Source organism: Aethalodelphis obliquidens, unplaced genomic scaffold, assembly GCF_003676395.1.
Source record: "Aethalodelphis obliquidens isolate GAN/ISIS:26980383/991018 unplaced genomic scaffold, ASM367639v1 scaffold38, whole genome shotgun sequence".
NCBI classification, from domain to species: Eukaryota; Metazoa; Chordata; class Mammalia; order Artiodactyla; family Delphinidae; genus Aethalodelphis; species Aethalodelphis obliquidens.
In genome coordinates this window covers 16,952,951-16,973,424 of record NW_020837982.1, presented here as the reverse complement: position 1 = coordinate 16,973,424, position 20,474 = coordinate 16,952,951, and the positions used below count along the sequence as shown (strand labels likewise).

Here is a 20,474-nt window from a genome sequence, read left to right as displayed (position 1 = left end):
CCGCGGCCCCGGCCCGCGCCCGCCTCGGGCCCCGCAGCCCGCTCCCCGCAGGACACCCTGGGCGCCCCGGCCCGGCCGCAACCCATTCTTCCTCCAAACTCCATAAGCCTCCCCCGCTCGCCCGGCCCCGCTCCCCGCCGCGCCCGGCTCGCCCCGGCCGCCGAGGGCAAGAGGCCGGCGGCTGGGCGGGTCCCGAGCCGCCGGGCCCGCGACGCCCCTCGCCGGCCGGAAAGCCTCCCCCGCGGCTGGTGCCCCGGAGCCCTCGGCGGCCCCGGGCTAGCGGGGGCCCGGAGGCCGGACTGCGGGCGTCGGGCCTACTCACCGGGAGCGGACGAAGCGCGGCGGCCGACGCGGCCCCGGGCCTGAGGAGCAGGACGCGGCCTCGCGCGCGGCCCTGCCCGGGCCCTGGTCGGCGCGGCGAGCCGGGCGCTCACTCCAGCCGCCGCCGCCGCCGCCGCTGCTGCTTCGCCACCTCGGCCGCCATTTTGATTCAACCCCTCTCCTCCGCCCCCCCACCCCCCCGACCCGGCGACCGCGGCTGAGGCTGCTCCGGCTCCTCCTCCTTCCGGAGGCTAGGAGGCCGACTCCCTCCGCTGGCCGAGCTTCCCGGGCCCCTGGCGTACCCCCTTGGCCCGGCGGCGGACCCAGGGTGCTGCCGTCGCGCCCGGGACTCCCCGCGGGCGTGAGAAAGGGAAGGACGCGAGGCCGCGCCCCGGGCCTGAGAGCCCGGGCTGAGGGCGGGAGGGAAGCGGGGGCCCGGGGGGTGCGCGCGGCCACCCGCGCAGCTGCTTCCCGGGCTCAGGCTGCGTTCGCAGCGGGCCTGCCAGAAAGGCCGCGCGAGGCCGACCCGCCCGTGATGCCGGCCCTCCCTCCGGCCCCTCCGAGGAGCCCGGGCCCCCGCGCCCGCCAAGTGCGCTCTCGGCCTCACGCTCCCAGGGAACTGACCGGACGGGCCTCGCCACCGCATACTTTTCCTTTAGAGAAGGCGCCACTCCACATCCCGGAATTAGGGAGGAGAAACAAAGTCGGTGTTCACCCGGATAATTACGAGAAAGTCCGGGTTTTAAGAAATGAGTGAGAAAATGGTGACGTAAAAACAGGAGGAACTCGCACTGAAGATGCTGGAGGTTCTTTTCAGACGCTTCCCCTTAAGTACTGTGCGGACGGCAAGGGGGTTGGCTCAGCCCTGAAACGGAGCGTGCACGAGAGCTCGTAAAGGCCGCTTAAAGTAGCGGCAGCCCGTGAAGAGGGGCTGGGAGGCGTCCGTGTCAGAGCACACAGCCCGACGCTTAAAGCCTCCGGCCGTTGGAGCAGGGCAACCGGACGTATTTCCACTCGGAACGCGGTTTCCGCGAGCGCCGGTCTCCCGCCGGAGCCGGCCCGGCGGCCGCCTCCCCTCCTGCGCAGGCGCAGTGCCTCCTCAGGGCATGGAGGTGGTGGGTCTGCTGCTGTGTGTGGCGGCGGCGGTCCTGACATGGGGCTTCCTCTGGGTTTGGGACTCCTGGGAGCGAATGAAGAGTCCGGAGCAAGCTGGCCTGCCGGGAGGCGGAAGCCGGACTTTGTTGGTGACCGCGCACCCCGACGATGAAGCCATGTTCTTTGCTCCCACCGTTCTAGGCTTGGTCCGCATGCAGCACCAGGTGTCCCTGCTCTGCTTCTCCGCAGGTAGGAAGCTGTAGGCGGGGCGCGGGGAGCCGGGGCTGGGAAGGCATTTAGGCGCCAACCTGTCTCACTTGACTTCTTCCCGGAGGGGTCTCTGTCGGAGGGAACCAGGTGAATACACTGGAGGTCCTTTATCCGGGCGCTTCACCGAGAATCTGTGGCCCCAGCCTGAGGGCTGTAGGGCCGGCTTCCCAGGTGCGTTGGGAGGCGTGGGCAGCGTGCGAGCTCCGCTCTCCGCTAGCAGGATCCGGGAGCTCACATTTGCTTCCATTCAGTACCTACATCCGCGTTGGGAACTGCGACTGTGATCAGTATCCTGTGGAACCTTTTCATTTCCAGGAGGGCCAAGAATAACGACCAAACAGAATGTGGGCTGTGTCATTCCTGATCAACCCTTCAGTCCACTTTGTGCTAGAAAGATGCATGTATCAAATTGAAGAGAGAGTTCATTAGACTAGAAAATAATCTTATAGGTAATTTTAGAGTTCAACTCCACCCAGCTTTCACTGGGGCTTTTCAAAGAATTAAGTCCTTCTTTACCATACAGAAAAGAAGGAATGAGAAAACAAATTGACAATGATACTGGGTTATGGCGGTAATTGCACAGCTGTATAAATGGAATAATTGAAGTGTACATATATAATGGGTGAATTTTATGGTATGTAAAAATCATACCTCAATAAAGCTGTTTTTAACAAATGCCCAGTGACCTCTTTTCCCATTTGGTTGTTTCGTACCCGATCTTTTTCTATACAGATTTTTCTCAGTAAGCACATTTTATAAGACTATATTTTTCACCGAATATTACCTTTTCATTAATTTCTCAAATATTTATTAAAGATTTTTGTGCACTGCTTACTATTAAAATGGCCAAAATCCGGAACACTGACAACACCAAATGCTGGTGAGGATGTGGCACCAAGGTACTCTCATTCATTGTTGGTGGGAACGCAAAGTGGTTCAGCCACTTTGTAAGGCAGTTAGTTTGGTAGTCTCTTACAAACCTAAACATACTCTTACCAAACCATCCAGCAGTAGCCCTCCTTGGTATTTACCCAGAGGAACTGAAAACATGTTCACACAAAAACCTGCACACAGATGTTTATAGAAGCTTTATTCATAATTGACAAAACTTGGAAGCAACCAAGATGTCCTTCAGTAGGTGAGTGGATAAATAAACTGTGGTCCATCCAGACAATGGAATATTAGAGGCAAAAAGAAATGAGCTATCAAGCCATGAAAAGGAAGAATTTTAAATGCGTATTACTAAGTGATAGAAGCCAATCTGAAAAGGCTTTGTACTGTGTGATTCCAACTATGTGACAATCTGGAAAAGGCAAAACTATGGAGACAGTAAAAAGATCAGTGGGGATCAGGGGTTGGGATGAGAGGAAGGATGTATAGACAGAGCAGAGAGGATTCTTAGGGCAGTGAAAATACTCTGTATGGTAGAATATAATGGTGGGTGCATGTCATTATACAGTTGTCCAAACCCATAGAATGTACAAGACCAGGAGTGAACCCTAATGTAAACCATGGACTTGGGGTGATTATTATGTGTCAGTGTAGGTTCATCGATTGTAACAAGTGTACCATCTAGTGGGAGATGCTGATAATGGGGGAGGCTGTACATGTGTGAGGGCAGGGAGTATATGGAAACTCTCTGTACCTTACCCTCAATTTTGCTGTGAACCTAAAACTGCTCTTTTAAAAAAAGTCTTCATAAAAAAAGTTTTTAATTAAGAAAAAGTCTATCTGCCAGGACTTATTCTCTGCCCTAGGAATAAAACTGAAAACAAGCTAGGTGAGGACCATGTCCTTCTGAAACTTATATTTTAAATATTTACCTATGTTTTAAGAACTAGATATATAGGCTTTTAAATGGTTTCATACAGATAAACCTTAATTTAGTTAGTCATCCCTTGTTATACATATATTTAGGGTTTTTTCCCCCCCAGGTTATCTCTATTACAAATAATCTCTTTATGTATAATATTTCTTGATTTGACTAACATTTTTTTCCTTCAAAATCTTTTGTTACCAGTAAGATTAAACCATTTTTCATAAATATTGAGAATTTCAATCTAAGCACTTTTCTTCTCAGTTTGTGCTATTAAGGATATTAACTGCAAATATATGCAAGTAATGGCCTCATTTTTTGTTTGCTTTTAATTTTATTTATGTTTCATATTACAACTATGGGAATCAAATTATAAGCAAAATTTGTTACAAGATGCCTGGATTTTATTTACAAAGTATTATAGGTACACAGGATTCTTTAATAAATTTCTCCTTATTTTTTAGTAGGTTGGGGCCAGAAATCAAAATTTTTTTAAGTAAAAAATATAACACCACGCCCTTGACACATACTAAAACTCAGTATCTTCATTGTTGTCTTTCATTATTTCCTCTGAATCCAACTTTCTGTTTAAATTGTTTTCTCTTGTAATTTTTTAAATTACTTTTAAAATACCCAACTCATTTAAAAAATGTACGGACTAAACATTACCCACCTTCCTGATTTATTCTAACCTGAAAAACAGGAAGTTAATAACGTGATATAACATAATGAAAGCTGTAATTGACAGAGAAAAAGACTGTGGACTCAAAATGGGGAAAAGCATCAATTGGATTAAGGAAACTTCTCCAAAGAGCTTTTCTTTTGAGCTAGTCTTTAAAAATAGGACTTAAGTATACAGGAAATGGGGCAAGCCATTCAGGGCAATAGTAAAAGCATAAGTAAGTCCTGGACTCATTTGAATAACTCATTCTAACTACATCTCCAGTTTTAAGGGGTAGGGAGAAGCAGGAAAAAATGTATTTTGTTATTAGTTGCTCATTTAATCCTCTCAGCAATCCTATGATAGGCATTACACGTATATATAATTTGTTTTTCTCATTTTTTAACTGTGGAAACTGAACCATGAGGTTAGGTAACTTGACCAAAGTGAAGAGCTAGAACACAGAGGAGCCAGGACCCAGTGGCTCTTTCCTGTTCTAAACCATTGCACCCACACACATTGCCTTGCTGCTGTATCAGTTAAGGAAGTAACCATTTTGATTCCCAGTGTATGTTCCACAAAATAGCAGTTCCTCAAGCTGCTATTAAAAAAAAAAAATGTTAATACCTTGACCTGACAAGTTTAGGGAAATTAACCGGACGTGCTATTCCCCCTTTAGAGGTGCACGGTCCTTATTAGACTATCAATATCTTGGAGAAGTCTCGCTATAAAAAATTCCTATTTAATTTTGTTCAGTCCAGCATTTCTCCGATTTATGTAACCATTGAAGTACCTATTAATATACACATGAGAGGAAGCCACAGTAGGTAGTAGGGTGTTGTAGAATGCATGTGCTGGAGAATTAACACAGCCAGTTCTGTGTTTTAGCAAGCTCATACTGGTGGCATATGGAGAACGTTTGGAGGGAAAGACTGGAGTCGGGAAAACCAGTTCAGGCCATCCTTTCCCCTCCTGACTGCACTGCCACCTCTCATATGTCAGAGCTCCGTGTATTTCTGATCTGTATACTGTCCCTTCAGTCAGTTTGACATCCCCGTGCCAATATCATGCTGTAGCTTTTACAACAATTAACTTCTGTAGCTTTTACAACACTGTATCTGGTAGGGCCAGCCCTCTGATCTGTTGTTCCTCAGGGTGTGTTTGCCATTTTTGACCTTCTTCCAAACATTTTATTTTTTTTTATAAATTTATTTTTATTTATTTATTTTTGGCTGCATTGGGTCTTCATTTTGCTGTGTGCGGGCTTTCTCCAATTGCGGTACGTGGGCTTCTCGTTCTGGTGGCTTCTCTTGTTGCGGAGCACGGGCTCTAGGCGCTCGGGCTTCAGTAGTGTGGCACGCAGCCTCAGTAGTTGTGGTGCCTGGGCTTAGTTTCTCTGCAGTATGTGCGATCTTCCCCGACCAGGGATCAAACCTGTGTCCCCTACATTGGCAGGAGAATTCTTTTTTTTTTTTTTGCCGTACGCGGGCCTCTCACTGTTATGGCCTCTCCCGTTGCGAAGCACAGGCTCCGGACGCGCAGGCTCAGCGGCCATGGCTCACGGGCCCAGCCGCTCCGCGGCATGTGGGATCCTCCCGGACCGGGGCACGAACCCGTGTCCCCTGCATCGGCAGGCGGACTCTCAACTACTGCGCCACCAGGGAAGCCCAGCAGGAGAATTCTTAACCACTGTGCCATCAGGGAAGTCCCCAGATACATTTTAGAACTAGTTTGGGCATGCCCAAGGAAAAACCTTGCTGGCGTTTTTATTGGAATTTCACTGACTCTGTTGATCAGTATTGGGAAAAATCGACAAGTTTACAATATGAAGCCTTTCTGTCTATGATTTTATGGTACGTCTCCTCATTTATATTGGCCTTTTTTAATGTCCTTTAGTAGATTTATAATAAAGGCCTTACATATATATTGAGATGATGAGTAATTTTGTCCATTCATCTGTTTCTCATATTCAGAGCTTCTTTTGCAAATATTACAGTCTCTTGTTACTTCCTCATAGTTTGACGTTTTTATTTCTTTAAATATATTAAACACATATCTACTTCTAATAATTCCAATTTCTGCAGTCTTTGTGTCTGCCTCTGCTCTTTGAGTAACTCATTCTGAGTGACTTGTTTCCCTGTGTGTTTTGTGATTTTTTTTTAATTGTAAGCACATGTTTCATGGAACCATACTTGTGATAATTTTTTTTTTTTTCTGGTAAAAATCATGTTTCCCTTTTAATTGACACCGTTTCCCCTCTCAGGTGCTACTTTGGTAATGATTAGGTCCCCACCTCTCAAGAACATTGCATCTGAACAGGCTGAGACAGAGCCAGTGTGAACACAGACCCCAAAGCAGGGCTTTTGGGATAACAAGAAGAGAAAAAAACAGCCTTTCTCTTCACTTACAGAGGGAGTCACGCAGAGGGTCCAAAGCTCTGTTTTCCAAACGTAGAAAACGTGGAGCTCAATGCAAACTAGAAACCAAAATATATCAGAAATGAAGCAGAGTGCTTCGTCCAATACTCAAGGTCTGATCATCCCGCCTCTTCTATAAGGAATGGCCCCCCTCCAGCATTTTTAAAGGAAGATGTTTGTTTCTATTTCACTTTCCAACCGGGTATAAAATCTACTAAAAGGGATACAATGAATCAGAATAGATCAGCTCACTCACAAGAGACACTCCCAGATAAAGATTTTTGGTTGTTGAGATTATTCAGCACATTATTTCAAAATGGCAAAATTCAGGACAATCTGAGAATTCAAAAGTGGCGGCTACATTCGCTGACAGGTTATGTAAGACACACATACATACAACCCCATGTTTCAGTGTACATGTCAAGGGGCCAAGACCCCTGATCACCTCAATAAGTTATTTTGTACATTACAGTGCACAGAACAACAGAGGGAGAGACACTTTCTTGCAGAGGTTCATCCTCTCTGAAGGAGGCTGGAGACCAGGGCCCTCATTAGCTGGACCCCTCCTCTTCTTTGGTCGTGGCAGCCTCAGAGACAGCCGTTTCCTCTAATCGATCCGCTGGCTTCTCCTCCTTCTGGGGATAGAGGTCCGGGTACTTCTGCATGCACTCCTGCATGGCCCGGAACTGGTCTACACAGTCCGACCCCTTGACATCTTCTGTGCTATAGTGGAAGCAGGAAAAGGCCGCCTTGAACTGTTCCCCACACGGGCCGCTGGCCATGCCCCCCAGGCACAGGCAGTTCCAGTTGATGTCTCCGTTGGGCAGGATCAGTCCATGCTCCTCGTAAGGATCATTGGGGTCGTCGGCCACCAGGTCCGCGTTGCTTGGAGTTTCATGGTCTTCTTTGGTCACAGATATGATTCGATCCTTCCCTTCCTGCCGGCAGTAGGCCACGGTGCAGCCCGGTGCTCCGACCTCACGGCGACCGTGGCGGTGGCCTCACGCCGTGACCTCTCCTGTGATAATATTTTCATGTTTATGTTTGCTTCAGCCAGGCAGCAAAGGGAACTACCCATCTTAGATCACTCTAAATTAAAATTTTATACTGAGACTTTTCAGTCCATAGAGGTAGTGTAAATTCAGGGTCCAAACTCAAGTACATCAGTTGCCTGATGGTGTGCAACAAATTATCTCGAGGCTTAGTGGCTTAAAACAATCATAACACTTTATCTCTCATGGTTTCAGACAGAGAGCAGTTGTCTCTACCCCATGATGGTTAGTACCTCAGCTGGAATACCCAAAGGCTGGAGACTGGAATCACCTGACTTAGCTAGAGATGTGGGCCAGAACATCCACATATGGTCAATCCATGTAGCCTGGGCTTACTCACAGCCTGGTGACGGGGTTCCTGGGCAAGTATGCGAGAGGGCCTGCCCTCAGGGGAGCCGCCTTGCCTGCTGTGGCCTAGCCTTGGAAAGCACGTATATCACTTTGACTGCATTGTGTGTCAAGGCCGTCACAAGTCACATCCAGGTTCAAAGAGAGAAATACCACCTCTTGATAGGAAGCAGCAAGGTTCTAGAAGTGCATGTGGACTAGAATTATTGCAGTGGCTACATTTGGAAACTACAGTGTGCCACACCAAGTGAAGGCGAGTGTGTCGTTGACAGTTCTCAGGGGGTGACATTTTTCTTATTTTCCCTTCCACTAGAAACAAGTATAAGACACAGAAGTAGCCCCACCATCTCTGTTTCGGGTGGTTTTTCCCCTAGTTCACCCACTGCAGGTATTGCCTTCTGAGGGTCCTATCTTTGTGTGGAGGTTTCCTTATTCGTGCCCAAGTTTTATCTCCTGGCCCAACTTCAGGCCACCAGCTGACCTGGCTTCAGCTGCACCCTACCTATCTGGATTTGTGCTTACCTACTGTTTATGACCTCCAAAGACAGCCCTTACTTTCCTGCCAGCTCAGCCATACATTCTAAAACATGCTTGCCTTTTATTTCACATGTTCAGGTATTCTATGGGGGTTTCTCCAGACATCTGACTCACCATATTTCCTAAAACAGAACTTACAAGGTTATTTTCACTATTGCTTTTTTTTCCCCCGATTTGTTTTTTGTTTTTTTTGTCGTTTTTGGTGCGCTAGGTCTTCGTTGCTGCGCGCGGGCTTTCTCTAATTGCAGCAAGTGGGGGCTACTCTTCATTACAGTGCGCGGGCTTCTCTTGTTGCAGAGCACGGGCTCTAGGCGTGTGGGCTTCAGTAGTTGTGGCACGCGGGCTCAGTAGTTGTGGCTCACGGGCTCTAGAGCGCAGGCTCGGTAGTTGTGGTGCACGGGCTTAGTTGCTCCTAGGCATGTGGGATCTTCCCAGACCAGGGCTTGAACCTGTGTCCCCTGCATTGGCAGGTGGATTCCTAACCACTGTGCCACCAGGGATGTCCCTCACTGTTGCTTTTTAATCATGAATAATTATTCAGAATTTTCCTTATTGACATAAATTTAGATCCAGGCTCAAAAGTGTTAGTCTCATCTATTTTACTCTTTTCTTTCTAACTCAATACATTTGGGATTTCTAAAAATATATGATCTTAAGATTGACTGCATCTTATTAAGAATGGGATAAATTAGTAATATTTAAAATATGAATTAGGGGAACTTCCCTGGCGATCCAGTGGTTAGGACTCTGCACTTCCACTGCAAGGCGCACAGGTTTGATCCCTGGTTGGGGAACTAAGATCCTGGTTGGGGAACTAAGGTTTTTTTGCCGCGTGGCACAGCCAAAAAAATAAAATAAACAAGATAAATATGAATTATGTTTAAGAGAGTGATAGAAACTTCAGAACAGGACTCAAAGGTTACATATCTCTGGCCCTATTTTGTAAAAAATATATGTATCTGTGTATCTATATCTCGAAAATATCGAAAGCTGGGCGAGAAAGCCAGAGGACTAAAAGGATAGAAAAAAATGTTATCAAACTGTTTATGACATGGCCCGCACATGGAGGGCACTCCCCAGTATGCCACCAACCCAGGCCCTGCCCCCTTTTCCTCCTCTTTCCTATTTCTTTCTGAGAGTCCCCACTGGCGCCCCGCGCGGTCACAAACCCTTGGCCGAGTCTAGGAGAGTCTTGGTATTCGATGAACCAAACGGGTGAGTGGTCTAGAGCCCCCATGCCTGTTCACTCGGCTTAGACAGGATTTATCCGTCTGTCTTCAGCTCGAGAGAGAGATCCTCGCAAATCCAGCCTCTTGGGCCCCTCTCCTCTTGCTGCTTCCATCTTTCAAATTGCTCATCAGAGGGGCATGATCCTTCCCCTGTGTGTGTGTATACACACACACACATACGCACATCGTGAGTTCTCCAGCTGGGCTCTGTGGACACCTTCTAACGGAAGGTGGCCAGCTCTTTGGGTTTCAGCTCCTGGGGAACCCGGTTTGGGCTTGAGTGATATTGCCTCCTCTTACCTCTCCAGCCTAGGGCTGGTAGTTACTTCCTCCATCCCTACACTCTAGGTCTCTCACTCTTCCCTCTTTGGCCCTCAATTCCTCCATCAGCTACGTTTCAAATTCTTTTTATTAAATTCTTACTGATGTAAATATTTGATATGGTTTCTGTTTTCCTGGGTAGACCCTAAGTGGTAGAGAACCTAAACTCCCCCATTTTATAGTTGAGGAAATGTGGACCTTTTTTTCTTCCCAGTACATTTTAGAATTAGCTTAGTCATGTTCAAGGAAAACCCTTGCTAGCATTCCTGAAACCCAGGAACTTAAAGAATCTCTTCAGGTTCACAAAGTTAGTGGAAGGCCAGGTATTGGGTCCACGATGCCTTGAGTCTCAAACCACTTCTCATTCTAACAAATTAAAACTTCCAGGGTAGGAAAATGGGTAACTAGAGGAGTGGGAGAGGGGCTTTTTAAAAAATATCTATACGGTCTTGTTTCTTTGTATTTTTAACCATGTAAGTCTTTTTACCTATTTAGAATAAACAAATGAATTTTTAAGGTAAAACAAATGTCTACCTTTATACATTGTGCTGTGTAAATGTGGGTCTTTTACAAAGTGAATTTAATTTCTATTAAATGTCATTATGTTTGCTAGTTATTACTAAGTATTAGTTACACATACACACACACACACACACACACACACACACACAATGTAGTTCTATATAAATAAATCTACATTAATCCCATTTGTTTTCTGCCTTCTAGAATAATGATCTCCAAGCTTTTTTTGGGTCACATTTTCCTATTGGTAAAAGCTTTTGAACATATACTCCCATTATATGTATATTTATTTATAATTATATTAAGTAGCTAGACCACTGAATTAATGTGTACAGTCTAAAACAATGAAAGTTGACATGTATAAAGGACAAGGTAAACAAATTAGGAGGAGAAGTTCCAAAACCTTTCCTCCACCCCAGCAGATGGTCCTGTGCACCCCACATGCACCCAGGGGACACTGTTCTAGAGAATGCCAGTCAGGAGCTGCTGGAGGGTCCCAGACACTTACTCCACTGAAGTGCTTACACGTTCACCAGAGTGAATGAAAATGTTGAAAATGCTCTCTGACTTCAACTCCCTAACTTGTTCTAAGTTCCTCAGTTCAAACACAAAGCAATAAAACCAGGTCCAAAAACACCTTGGCCTCACTTCTAAGCTGTTTCTCACAACTGTAACCAGAGTCTAACATGCTCGGCCTCTGAGGTTAGGAAGCCCATCACTAGTGTACGTTAGACTATTTACTTATCACTGAAGGTAAGTAACCTTGAGATAAAATGGGAGAGGGGAACCTAAAATATAATGACCATCACAAAAATTGACAATTTCTATTTGACTCAAAAATCTGTGATGAGAACAGTACAAAATTAAGCTATTTTCTGGAGTCTTTTGGGGGTTAGTCCTTTTATCAGATACAATGTAATGACTGTCTCCTATCTGGGTTCAAACAGTTCAAAACTAGCCCTAGAGTAACCCCTGCCAAAGTTGAAAGGTTTCACTTGGGAGTTCCTTTCTGAGTTTTCTGGAACAGTAAGCAGAGCCACTCTCTGCTCGGGGCCTCTGGAGTGCCTGCAGTGTGCTGACACCAGGATGATACAGAGTGGCTTTTCAGGTCAGTGACATTTAGGCATTAATAATCAGATCACGGAGGAAAGTTCACATTTCTGAGCAGAATACTGGAAATGACTGCTTGCCGGGGAAAAGAGCAGAAGGCTTCCCAGAGGGAATGGCATTTGATCTGGATGAGGGAGAATTATAATTCAGGAAGAAAGGAGAGGAGGAGGGGGAAGGGAAAGAGAAAGCAGTCAAGGGAAGAGAAGAGAAACACTGAGCACCTGACTAGGTAGATGTGTCTCATCATATAATCCTTAGGAAAGCCTTTGGAGACAGACGTCCATCATCCCCACTGCACAGGTACAGGAACCGTGGCTCAGGAGAGTTAAGTAACTAGCACAAAGCACACATGCAGTTATCTGCTGGAGGGTTGAATTAAGGGGGCCAGTAGCTAGACAATTGCTCATAAGGGCAATTTAAGTGATACCAAAACGTCACCGTATGTTATTTGTAAGGATACAGAGCCGTTACTTAACAGAACCATTCTTGGGAAGTATAGTGTCTGTGTTGGGAAAATAAAGACTTCGCAAGCTATCTGGGATGCTGATGTGGTCCAGATCCCCGGGGACATGCTGGGAGAGCTGGTTACTAAACTCTGAAGGAGGCTATTTTCCTGTAACACTCAGGAGTAGCAGCCTCTTTAAATAAGTGCTTAACAGATATTTGAAGACTATCAATTTACAGGGGACCAAACGACATATACCAGGACAAAACTATAATTCAAGAAGATACATGCACCCCTATGTTCACAGCAGCACTGTTCACAATAGCCAAGACATGGAAACAACCTAAATGTCCATCGACAGATGAATGGATAAAGACAGTGTGGTTTATATATACTACGGAATACTACTCAGCCATAAAAAAGAATGAAATAATGCCATTTGCAGCAACATGGATGCAACTAGAGATTATCATACTAAGTGAAGTGAGTCAGAAAGAGAAACAAATACCATATGATATCACTTATACAGGGAATCTAAAATATGGCACAAATGACTCTATCTACAAAACAGAAACAGACTCACAGACATAAGAGAACAGACTTGTGGTTGCCAAGGGGAAGGGGAGTGGGGGAGGGAGTTTGGGATAAGCAGATGCAAGCTATTATATGTAGGATGGATAAACAACAAGGTCCTACTGTATAGCACAGGGAACTGTATTCAATATCCTGTGATAAACCTTAATAGAAAAGAATATTTTAAAAAGAATGTATATATGTGTATAACTGAGTCACTTTGCTCTACAGCAGAAATTAACACAACATTGTAAATCAACTATAATTTAAAAAATAAATAAGATTAAATAATAAGGGGCCCAAACAAATAGTGTGTCCAGATACCTGACTTGTTCTGAGTGGTTACAGAAGGGTCAGTCCTAAATCTGTTTAACTGCAAAGCAGGTGCTCAAAGCCTGTAGCTTGGGGCTGAAAGGTACATAGGCAGGCAGGCAGATGGACAGACACAGGGAGAGACACAGAGATGGGGAAGAATTCAAAGGTGATTCTAAAGACGGCTTCTCACAGGAGTGTCTGATAGTAACCCTAGCGTTGTGTCTTCTTCAACTTTTTATCACCACCACAAAATTTTCAGGTAGCTTAAATCCTATAGGGAACAAGATGAGATAAGAATGAGTGAACCGATAGATCTCCACTGATAAAGAAATCGACAACTGTGTATTTGTTATCCTCAGGAAATTACTACAATCAAGGGGAGACTCGTAAGAAGGAACTTTTGCAGAGCTGTGATGTTTTGGGGATTCCACCCTCCAACGTAATGATTATTGACAACAGGTAAACTTATCTTTTAACAAGTGGAAATTCATTGGCAATAAAAATGCAGTGGTACACTGAAAAGACACAAACATAACGTGGGTGGATAAGAACATCTTACTTGAGAAGTCTACAGAAAATAGTTTCACGTTTGTTTTTAAGTGACAGTGTAGTGCAAGTGAATTTTTTCAACTTCTGTTCAGATTTTGTCTTAAGATAGCTGCTTCTCTTGAATCTTTAAAAAAAATTATTATAAAAAATTTCAGGGAAGTTAAGACTCTGCGCTTCCATTGCAGCGGCCACAGGTTCGATCCCTGGTCAGGGAACTAAGATCCCATATGCCGCAGCCAAAAAAAAAGAGTCAAAAGTGTAAAGAACAGTATTACGAACCCTACATGCCTGTAATCTGAGACCAGTGATTGTCAAGCCTTTGCCATACGTACTTCATCTAACCCCACATAACATCTGTTGTGTGTGAAGTTGTGGTTTTTTTGCAGTTGTAACTTAGCTGTTATATATTTTTTAAAAAATTTTATTGGAGTAGAGTTGATTTACTCTGTTGTGTTAGTTTCAGGTGTACAGCAAAGTGACTCAGTTATACATATACATGTATCCACTCTTGTTTAGATTCTTTTCCTGTATAGGCCATTACAGAGTATTGAGTAGACTTCCCGTGCTCTACAGTAGGTCCTTATTAGTTATCTGTTTTATATATAGTAGTGTGTATGTGTCAATCCCAGTCTCCCAATTTATCCCTCCTGTGTGTGAAGTATTTTAAAAAGAAAACCCAACCATCAGGTTATTCTATCCCTACGTACTTCGGGATACATCTCTTAAGAAGATAGACTTTTTTTCATGCAGCCACAATGTCATTATTATCCATCTAACAAAATTAATAGTAACAGCAATTCCTTGATGTCTCCAATACCCAGTCCATTTTGAGCTACTCCAAGTAGCTCAAAAATGAATGTCTTTTCACAGTTGGTTTGTTCAAATCAGGATGTAGACAGAGTGCACACATTATACCTGGTTGATATTCTGCGTGTCCCTCCCCGCCCCGACCTTGCACTGATTGTTGAAAACCTGAGTCAGTTGTCGTACAGAAGGGTTTGTCTGTCTGCTCCCTCGTGGTTTTACGTAAGTAGTTCCTCTATCCTCCATATTTCTTGCAAACTGGAAATGAACGCTAACTTTCAGGGGCAGGAAGCTGCACTGTGTACTCCCTGTTCCGTCATTTCAGGACATGTACTATCTGTCTCACTTTTAGTCACGCATGTGACTGTCTGTCACACGTACTGTGTACCTCACTCTTAGTGAGATCACGTGGCAATGGCCGCCCCGTTCACTGTAAAGTTCACATCAGCCTTTCACGCGGTGCTTTCACGAGTCCTTAATTAACTAGAAGTTGCAAAACGGTGACTTTCTAAATGTCTCCTGCGTTCCAAATGTATTAGCTATATATTCTTCTATAAAGCAGAACTTTATCAACTGGGGCTATTTAGTTATCCTGATAGGTACTTTGATCCCAAAAGACAGGCTAAATGCTTAATTCTTTCCCTTTGATCGCCGTTTTCAGAATAGGAGTTGATCCCTTACATACCTCCGATGGTAACCCATTGTTTGTTTGTTTGTTTCTTGGATGGGGAGGCCACTGCTTTATTTCATTAGGAACTTCTGTGTTCACGTGTTCGGATTTTCAGTTTAAGTCACTGTGTTCTTTGATACTCCAGTTGTCTCCTCTTTGGCCTCTTCATGTTGGCTCATGCATCCTTTTGATAAGAAACGAAGACTCTGGCTTAATTTATTACAATTTTTACATATCCCGAAGATCATGCAGCTTCAGCAATATCCCCTACTTTGAAGATGCTACAGGAGGGGGTCAGTAAACTTGTTAAAAATAAATACTTCAAGAAGCCAGTTTGAAGATTCAAGGGAACCAGGTATCTTAGTCTGCTCAGGCTGCCATGGCAAAATACCAGAGACTGGGTGGCTTAAACAACAGAAGTTTTTCTTTTTAATATTTATTTATTTGGTGGCACTGGGTCTTAGTTGTGGCATGTGGGCTCCTTAGTTGCAGCAGGCGGGCTCCTTAGTTGTAGCATGCAAACTCTTAGTTGCGGCATGCACGCAGAATCTAGTTCCCTGACCAGGAATCAAGCCCGGGACCCCTGCATTGGGAGCGCAGTCTTAACCACTGCGCCACCAGGAAAGTCCCCAGAAATGTATTTTTTTCTCACAGTTCTGGTGGCTGGAAGTATAAGATCAAGGTGCAGCAGGGTCGATTTCTGGAGAGAGTTTGCTTCTTGGTGTGCGGATGGCCGTCTCCTCACTGCTCACATGTAGCAGGGAGAGAGAAGTTTCTCTCTTCCTCTTCTTATAAGACCACCAGTCTTATAGGGTTAGGGTCCCACCATTATGACCTCACTTAACCTTAATTACCTCCTAAAGACCCCGTCTCCAAATACAGTCACATTGTGGATTAGGGCTTCAACACACAAATTGTGGGAGGACACAATTCAGTCCCTAGCAACATGCAACTTTTAGTCTTTCAGCTTCTCATTTCCTAACCCAGAAAAAGCAGAGCTTTGGAATCTTGCTTTGGGTTATTTAGATGGGTCAAAGAGAAGAACGAAGGGGAGAAAGAGAAAAAGAAAAAGACCTACACTCGGAATAATAATGGTAAATGTATATTAAACTGTTATTGTCAGTGCCAAAGACCATACTAAATACGTGATCTTAAAACCTTCAAAATAATCCAATTACTTCTTCCACGTTATAGATAAGAAACAGGCCTAGTGAGAGGTTGAGTCATTGGCCCGGGGTCATCCAGCTAATATGTGGTAGAGCTGGCGTTCCAGCTGAGGCTCTGTGGTCACCGTGCTTTGTCAACTCCATGAAGGGACTCACAATTTCACAAAGGTCATCTCATTTAATTCTTCCACTAACTGTAGAAAGATAGGTCTTTATTATCCTTTTTCAGTTTCACACGAAGAAACTAAAGCTTAAGACATTTAACAAATGGCAGTCAGTGCTAGGACTCGAAAGCAGAAAGGAAGACGGAACTGATTCCTGACTTTCTGCGAGAAAGTAGGTCACCACTTTGTTAGTGTATTTGGAAGACCAATGCGTGTTTAAGAGAACATTTGGTTGATGTTGTCTGCTGTCTTCCATTGTTCTGAACTTCGTAGCTGGGTTTCAGGGAGACGTTTAGCCAGAGGAGCTCAGTCAGGTAAACCCTTATCCAGGGACTTCACTGGTGGTGCAGTGGATAAGACTCCGCGCCCCCAATGCAGCGGGCCCGGGTTTGATCCCTGGTCAGGGAACCAGATCCCACCTGCATGCCACAATTAAGAGTTTGCATGACACAACTAAGGAGCCCACGTGCTGCAACTAAGAGCCTATGTGACCAAATAAATAAATACAATTTTTCTAAAGTAAACCCTTATCCAACGCCTTAAAGAGGGAAAAAAGCTCAGGTCTCAAGATGAGAAGGCATCTCGGTAATCAGACAACCAAATGGATACTTCGGGTGATTGTACCTAGTTCCTTAATATCTGTGGGTTCTGCTGATTTAATGAACCATATGATATTTAACTGCATGTTACTAACAGATGCATATTAAGTGCCTGGACTGGGAAAGGCGCTGTGCTAGATGCTGAAGAAAGAGAACAGTTCAAGGTCCAGGAGCCGGGTCGTAGGTGTTGGCCTGACCGTCACCACTGCTGAGTTTGCAGAAACGTTCACTGTGCCAAGGTTCAGGCCTAGAAGGGGCTTAGAGACCCTCTCCAGGGTACTTGGGAATTGAATGTGATTGGGAAATGCAACCCACAGATTTAGTATTCATTTGTTGCTTTTGTGCTTCTTAATATATTAGGAAGAGTCCATAGAATTATTTCATTTACATTTCAAAACAAAACAAAAAGTAAACACACTTTTCTGTACACATAGATAATTTCTAAAAGAACATATACCAGACTCGTTAATAGTAGCTGCTACTTAACTGGACCAGGGAAGGACACTTGCACTTCTTAATTCCACGGAATTCTGTACAGTTTTATTTCGCTTTTGCTTTTTCAGGAAGCCTATATTACTTTTTTTTTTTTTGCGGTACGCGGGCCTTTCACTGTCGTGGCCTCTCCCATTGCGGAGCACAGGCTCCGGGCGCGCAGGCTCAGCGGCCATGGCTCACGGGCCCAGCCGCTCCGCGGCATGTGGATCTTCCCGGACCGGGACATGAACCCGTGTCCCCTGCATCGGCAGGCGGACTCTCAACCACCATGCCACCAGGGAAGCCCGCCTATATTACTTTTTAAAGTACAAGCAGAAACACACATATATGGAATCTAAAAAAAAAATGGTACTGATGAACCTAGTGGCAGGGCAGGAATAAAGATGCAGATGTAGAGAACGGACTTGAGGACACGGTGGGGAAGGGTAGGCTGGGACGAAGTGAGAGAGTGGCATGGGCATATATACACTACCAAATGTAAAATAGATAGCTAGTGGGAAGCAGCCGCATAGCACAGGGAGATCAGCTCGGTGCTTTGTGATGACATAGAGGACTGGGATAGAGAGGGTGGGAGGGAGGCTCAAGAGGGAGGGGATATGGGGATGGATATATGTATACATATGGCTGATTCACTTGGTTGTACAGCAGAAACTAACACAACACTGTAAAGCAATTATACTCCAATAAAGATGTAAAAAAAAAAAAGTACAAGCAGACCTCAGACATATCACAGGTTGGGGTCCAGCCCACTTCAATAAAGCGAATATCACAATAAAGCAAGTCACAGGAACGTTTTGGTTTCCCAGTGCATATAAAAGTTACGTCGACATTATAGCGTATTAAGTATGCAGTAGCATTATGTCTAAAAAGACAACATACATAGCTTAATTAAAAAATAGATATGATCTGAGCCTTCAGCGAGTTGTAATAATAACATCAAAGATCATTGATCATAGATCACCATAACAAATATGATGATAGTAATGAAAAAGCTTGAAATGTTACAAGAATTACTGAAATGTGACACAGAGACATGAAGAGCGCAAATGCTGTTGGAAAAGTGGCACCAATAGACTTGCTCTCACACGGTTGCCACAAACCTTCCATTTATAAAAAAAATGCAGCATCTCTGAAGCGCAATAAAGTGAAGCACAAGGAAACGGTTATACTGATGTATTATATTTTTTAAAGACTACTCCACCTAAGTAATAAAACATTCTTCCCTCTGTACTCAGCTTCTAGCCCTACAAGTGAAGGCTAAATTAGAAATAATTCTCCGTACGTTTTGATAATATTTCGTTTGATAAGTTCAAAACATAGAATAGAATTCCTTGAAAAGATAATAATGCTTTTAAGCCTTTTTATAAACACTGTGCTTGTCTCATGGGCCTCATTCTGGAGGATGAGCGGGCACAGGGTCAGATAAGCTGCTCCAAAGGGCTCTGGCTGGAAATGCGGGGGGCCTGACCCCCGCAGACCCTCCGGTTATAACCCAGGCCCATTAAAATGCTTCCGGGCCCAATGACCAACTGTTGGGCAAAACTTATGGGGTCTCAGAGCTGATCGTGGTCTGATCCATGCTCCCATCGTCCTGCACCTGCGATGCCACGTCACAGCTATTCCCACAATTAAAACAGGGAGGACTCCCAGCGCCCCAACCTGTGTCCTCGTATGTAAGCTGGGCCGCAAACACACCACGCTTTCCTCTGCGTCCACACCCATGCATGTGCCTGGCCCTCTTCCACACGCTTCCTCTCTTCCCAGCACCCCACACCCTGGCCCTCTAGCAAACACCTCTTCATCCCTCAAACCCCAGCTCAAGATTACCTTAGACTCTGCAGCACCATCCCAGATTTTCTTAGGCACTTTGGTTACATTCTCATTGTCCCGTTCTATCCTAGCACATACACTAATTTTTTAATCTGCGCCATAAGCCCCTCTATATCTTTTATTCCTGTATCTGCAACCTCGGTCTTAACCCTTGACACACAGTAGTTGCTCAGTTCATGTTTGTTGAATAAATGAATGACTCCGCTTATACCCGAAGCTTTCTTCCTGTGGCAGCACGTAAACGTGTGGTCTCGAGAACTTAGATGATACCGAAGCATCTCAACCCCCTTCCTCACTTTTTCTTCATTTACCCAGAAATGGTGATTAGCAAACCAATTTCTGAGACTTCAGTGAGACTGTTTCCACTTTTTAATTAAGTGAAACAGTCTTGATCCCTGACTTGCGTAGTTATTTTTAACCTTCTGGAAAGTCCTAAGTGAGTACTTTGGTTTGGAAGAATTTGTCTACATCTCGATTTTTGCCATTCTATAAGCTTGGCTCCACTGTCCTAAAGGTTCAGCGTCATGAAAATCTCATTCCCAGTGCTTGTCTTAACACCATTCCGGCATTAACAAGCCCAAGACTTTGACAGACTAATTTGAGCTGAACAAGGAAACAGAATCCAGTACCTAGTATAAACCGTAAATGAGCCTGGCTTGCTAGCAGTTCCTGGAACTCTTTGTGTTTTCCAATAAATCCACACAAATCATACAGTGAAAGAGAAGCCACAAAGCAGAGAGTCTGGGACTGTTGGGGTCATGTTTGTAATTAAACCCCCCTCTCTCTCTCTCAAGACCCAGTAAGAGGCTTCCCCCCAAAAAAACCGGGAAAGACCGTATGCCAACTGCCAAAGTGGATCTGACCAAGCGTCCTCTCACTATAAGGGATGAAAACAAAGCTCCTCGCAGCCTTTCTCCAAATACACACGGAAGTGCCTGGGCACAGGGCAAGGGCACAGCTCCAGTTCCAGTTGGCAGGAGCAGAGCAGGGCTCCCGTCCTCCCAAAGGGCGCGCAGGACAGGAATGTTTCCTAGAAAAGGAACCAGGGGAGGAGACCGAAGTGGACCGAGCTGATACGGAGCTACTGTGTGAACTTGGAAAGCCGCTTCCCTGCCACTTCAAAGGCGGGTTATTCTGGGAGCTGAAGGGAGGCTGGGTCTTTAAG

At 45.0% G+C, this 20,474-nt stretch overlaps 2 protein-coding genes, 1 long non-coding RNA gene and 1 pseudogene across 5 annotated transcripts in view; 1 reads left to right on the top strand and 3 right to left on the bottom strand.

Moving 5' to 3' along the window:
- The window catches only part of NCOR1 (nuclear receptor corepressor 1), a 142,626-nt gene extending 142,159 nt beyond the window's left edge, over positions 1-467 (bottom strand). The window contains 1 exon segment of the mRNA XM_027131124.1: positions 323-467. The gene's annotated coding sequence lies outside the window, so the exon portion shown is untranslated.
- A 115-nt stretch (positions 468-582) lies between these two features.
- Positions 583-20,474, top strand: part of PIGL (phosphatidylinositol glycan anchor biosynthesis class L) — a 65,192-nt gene continuing 45,300 nt past the window's right edge. Inside the window, exons 1-2 of one of the 3 annotated variants that reach the window (XM_027131134.1) lie at positions 583-1,665; positions 13,392-13,491. In XM_027131134.1, coding sequence (XP_026986935.1) covers positions 1,428-1,665; positions 13,392-13,491 — 338 coding nt within the window. In that variant the 5' untranslated portion in view covers positions 583-1,427. The remainder of the gene's footprint in view (positions 1,666-13,391; positions 13,492-20,474) is intronic. The other 2 variants (XM_027131131.1, XM_027131135.1) reach the window with 2 other exon arrangements.
- Positions 7,132-11,277, bottom strand: LOC113632757 (mitochondrial intermembrane space import and assembly protein 40 pseudogene; annotated as a pseudogene).
- The window catches only part of LOC113633119 (uncharacterized), a 31,772-nt gene continuing 25,460 nt past the window's right edge, over positions 14,163-20,474 (bottom strand). Inside the window, exon 3 of the long non-coding RNA XR_003438071.1 lies at positions 14,163-15,239. This is a non-coding gene — a long non-coding RNA (uncharacterized LOC113633119). The remainder of the gene's footprint in view (positions 15,240-20,474) is intronic.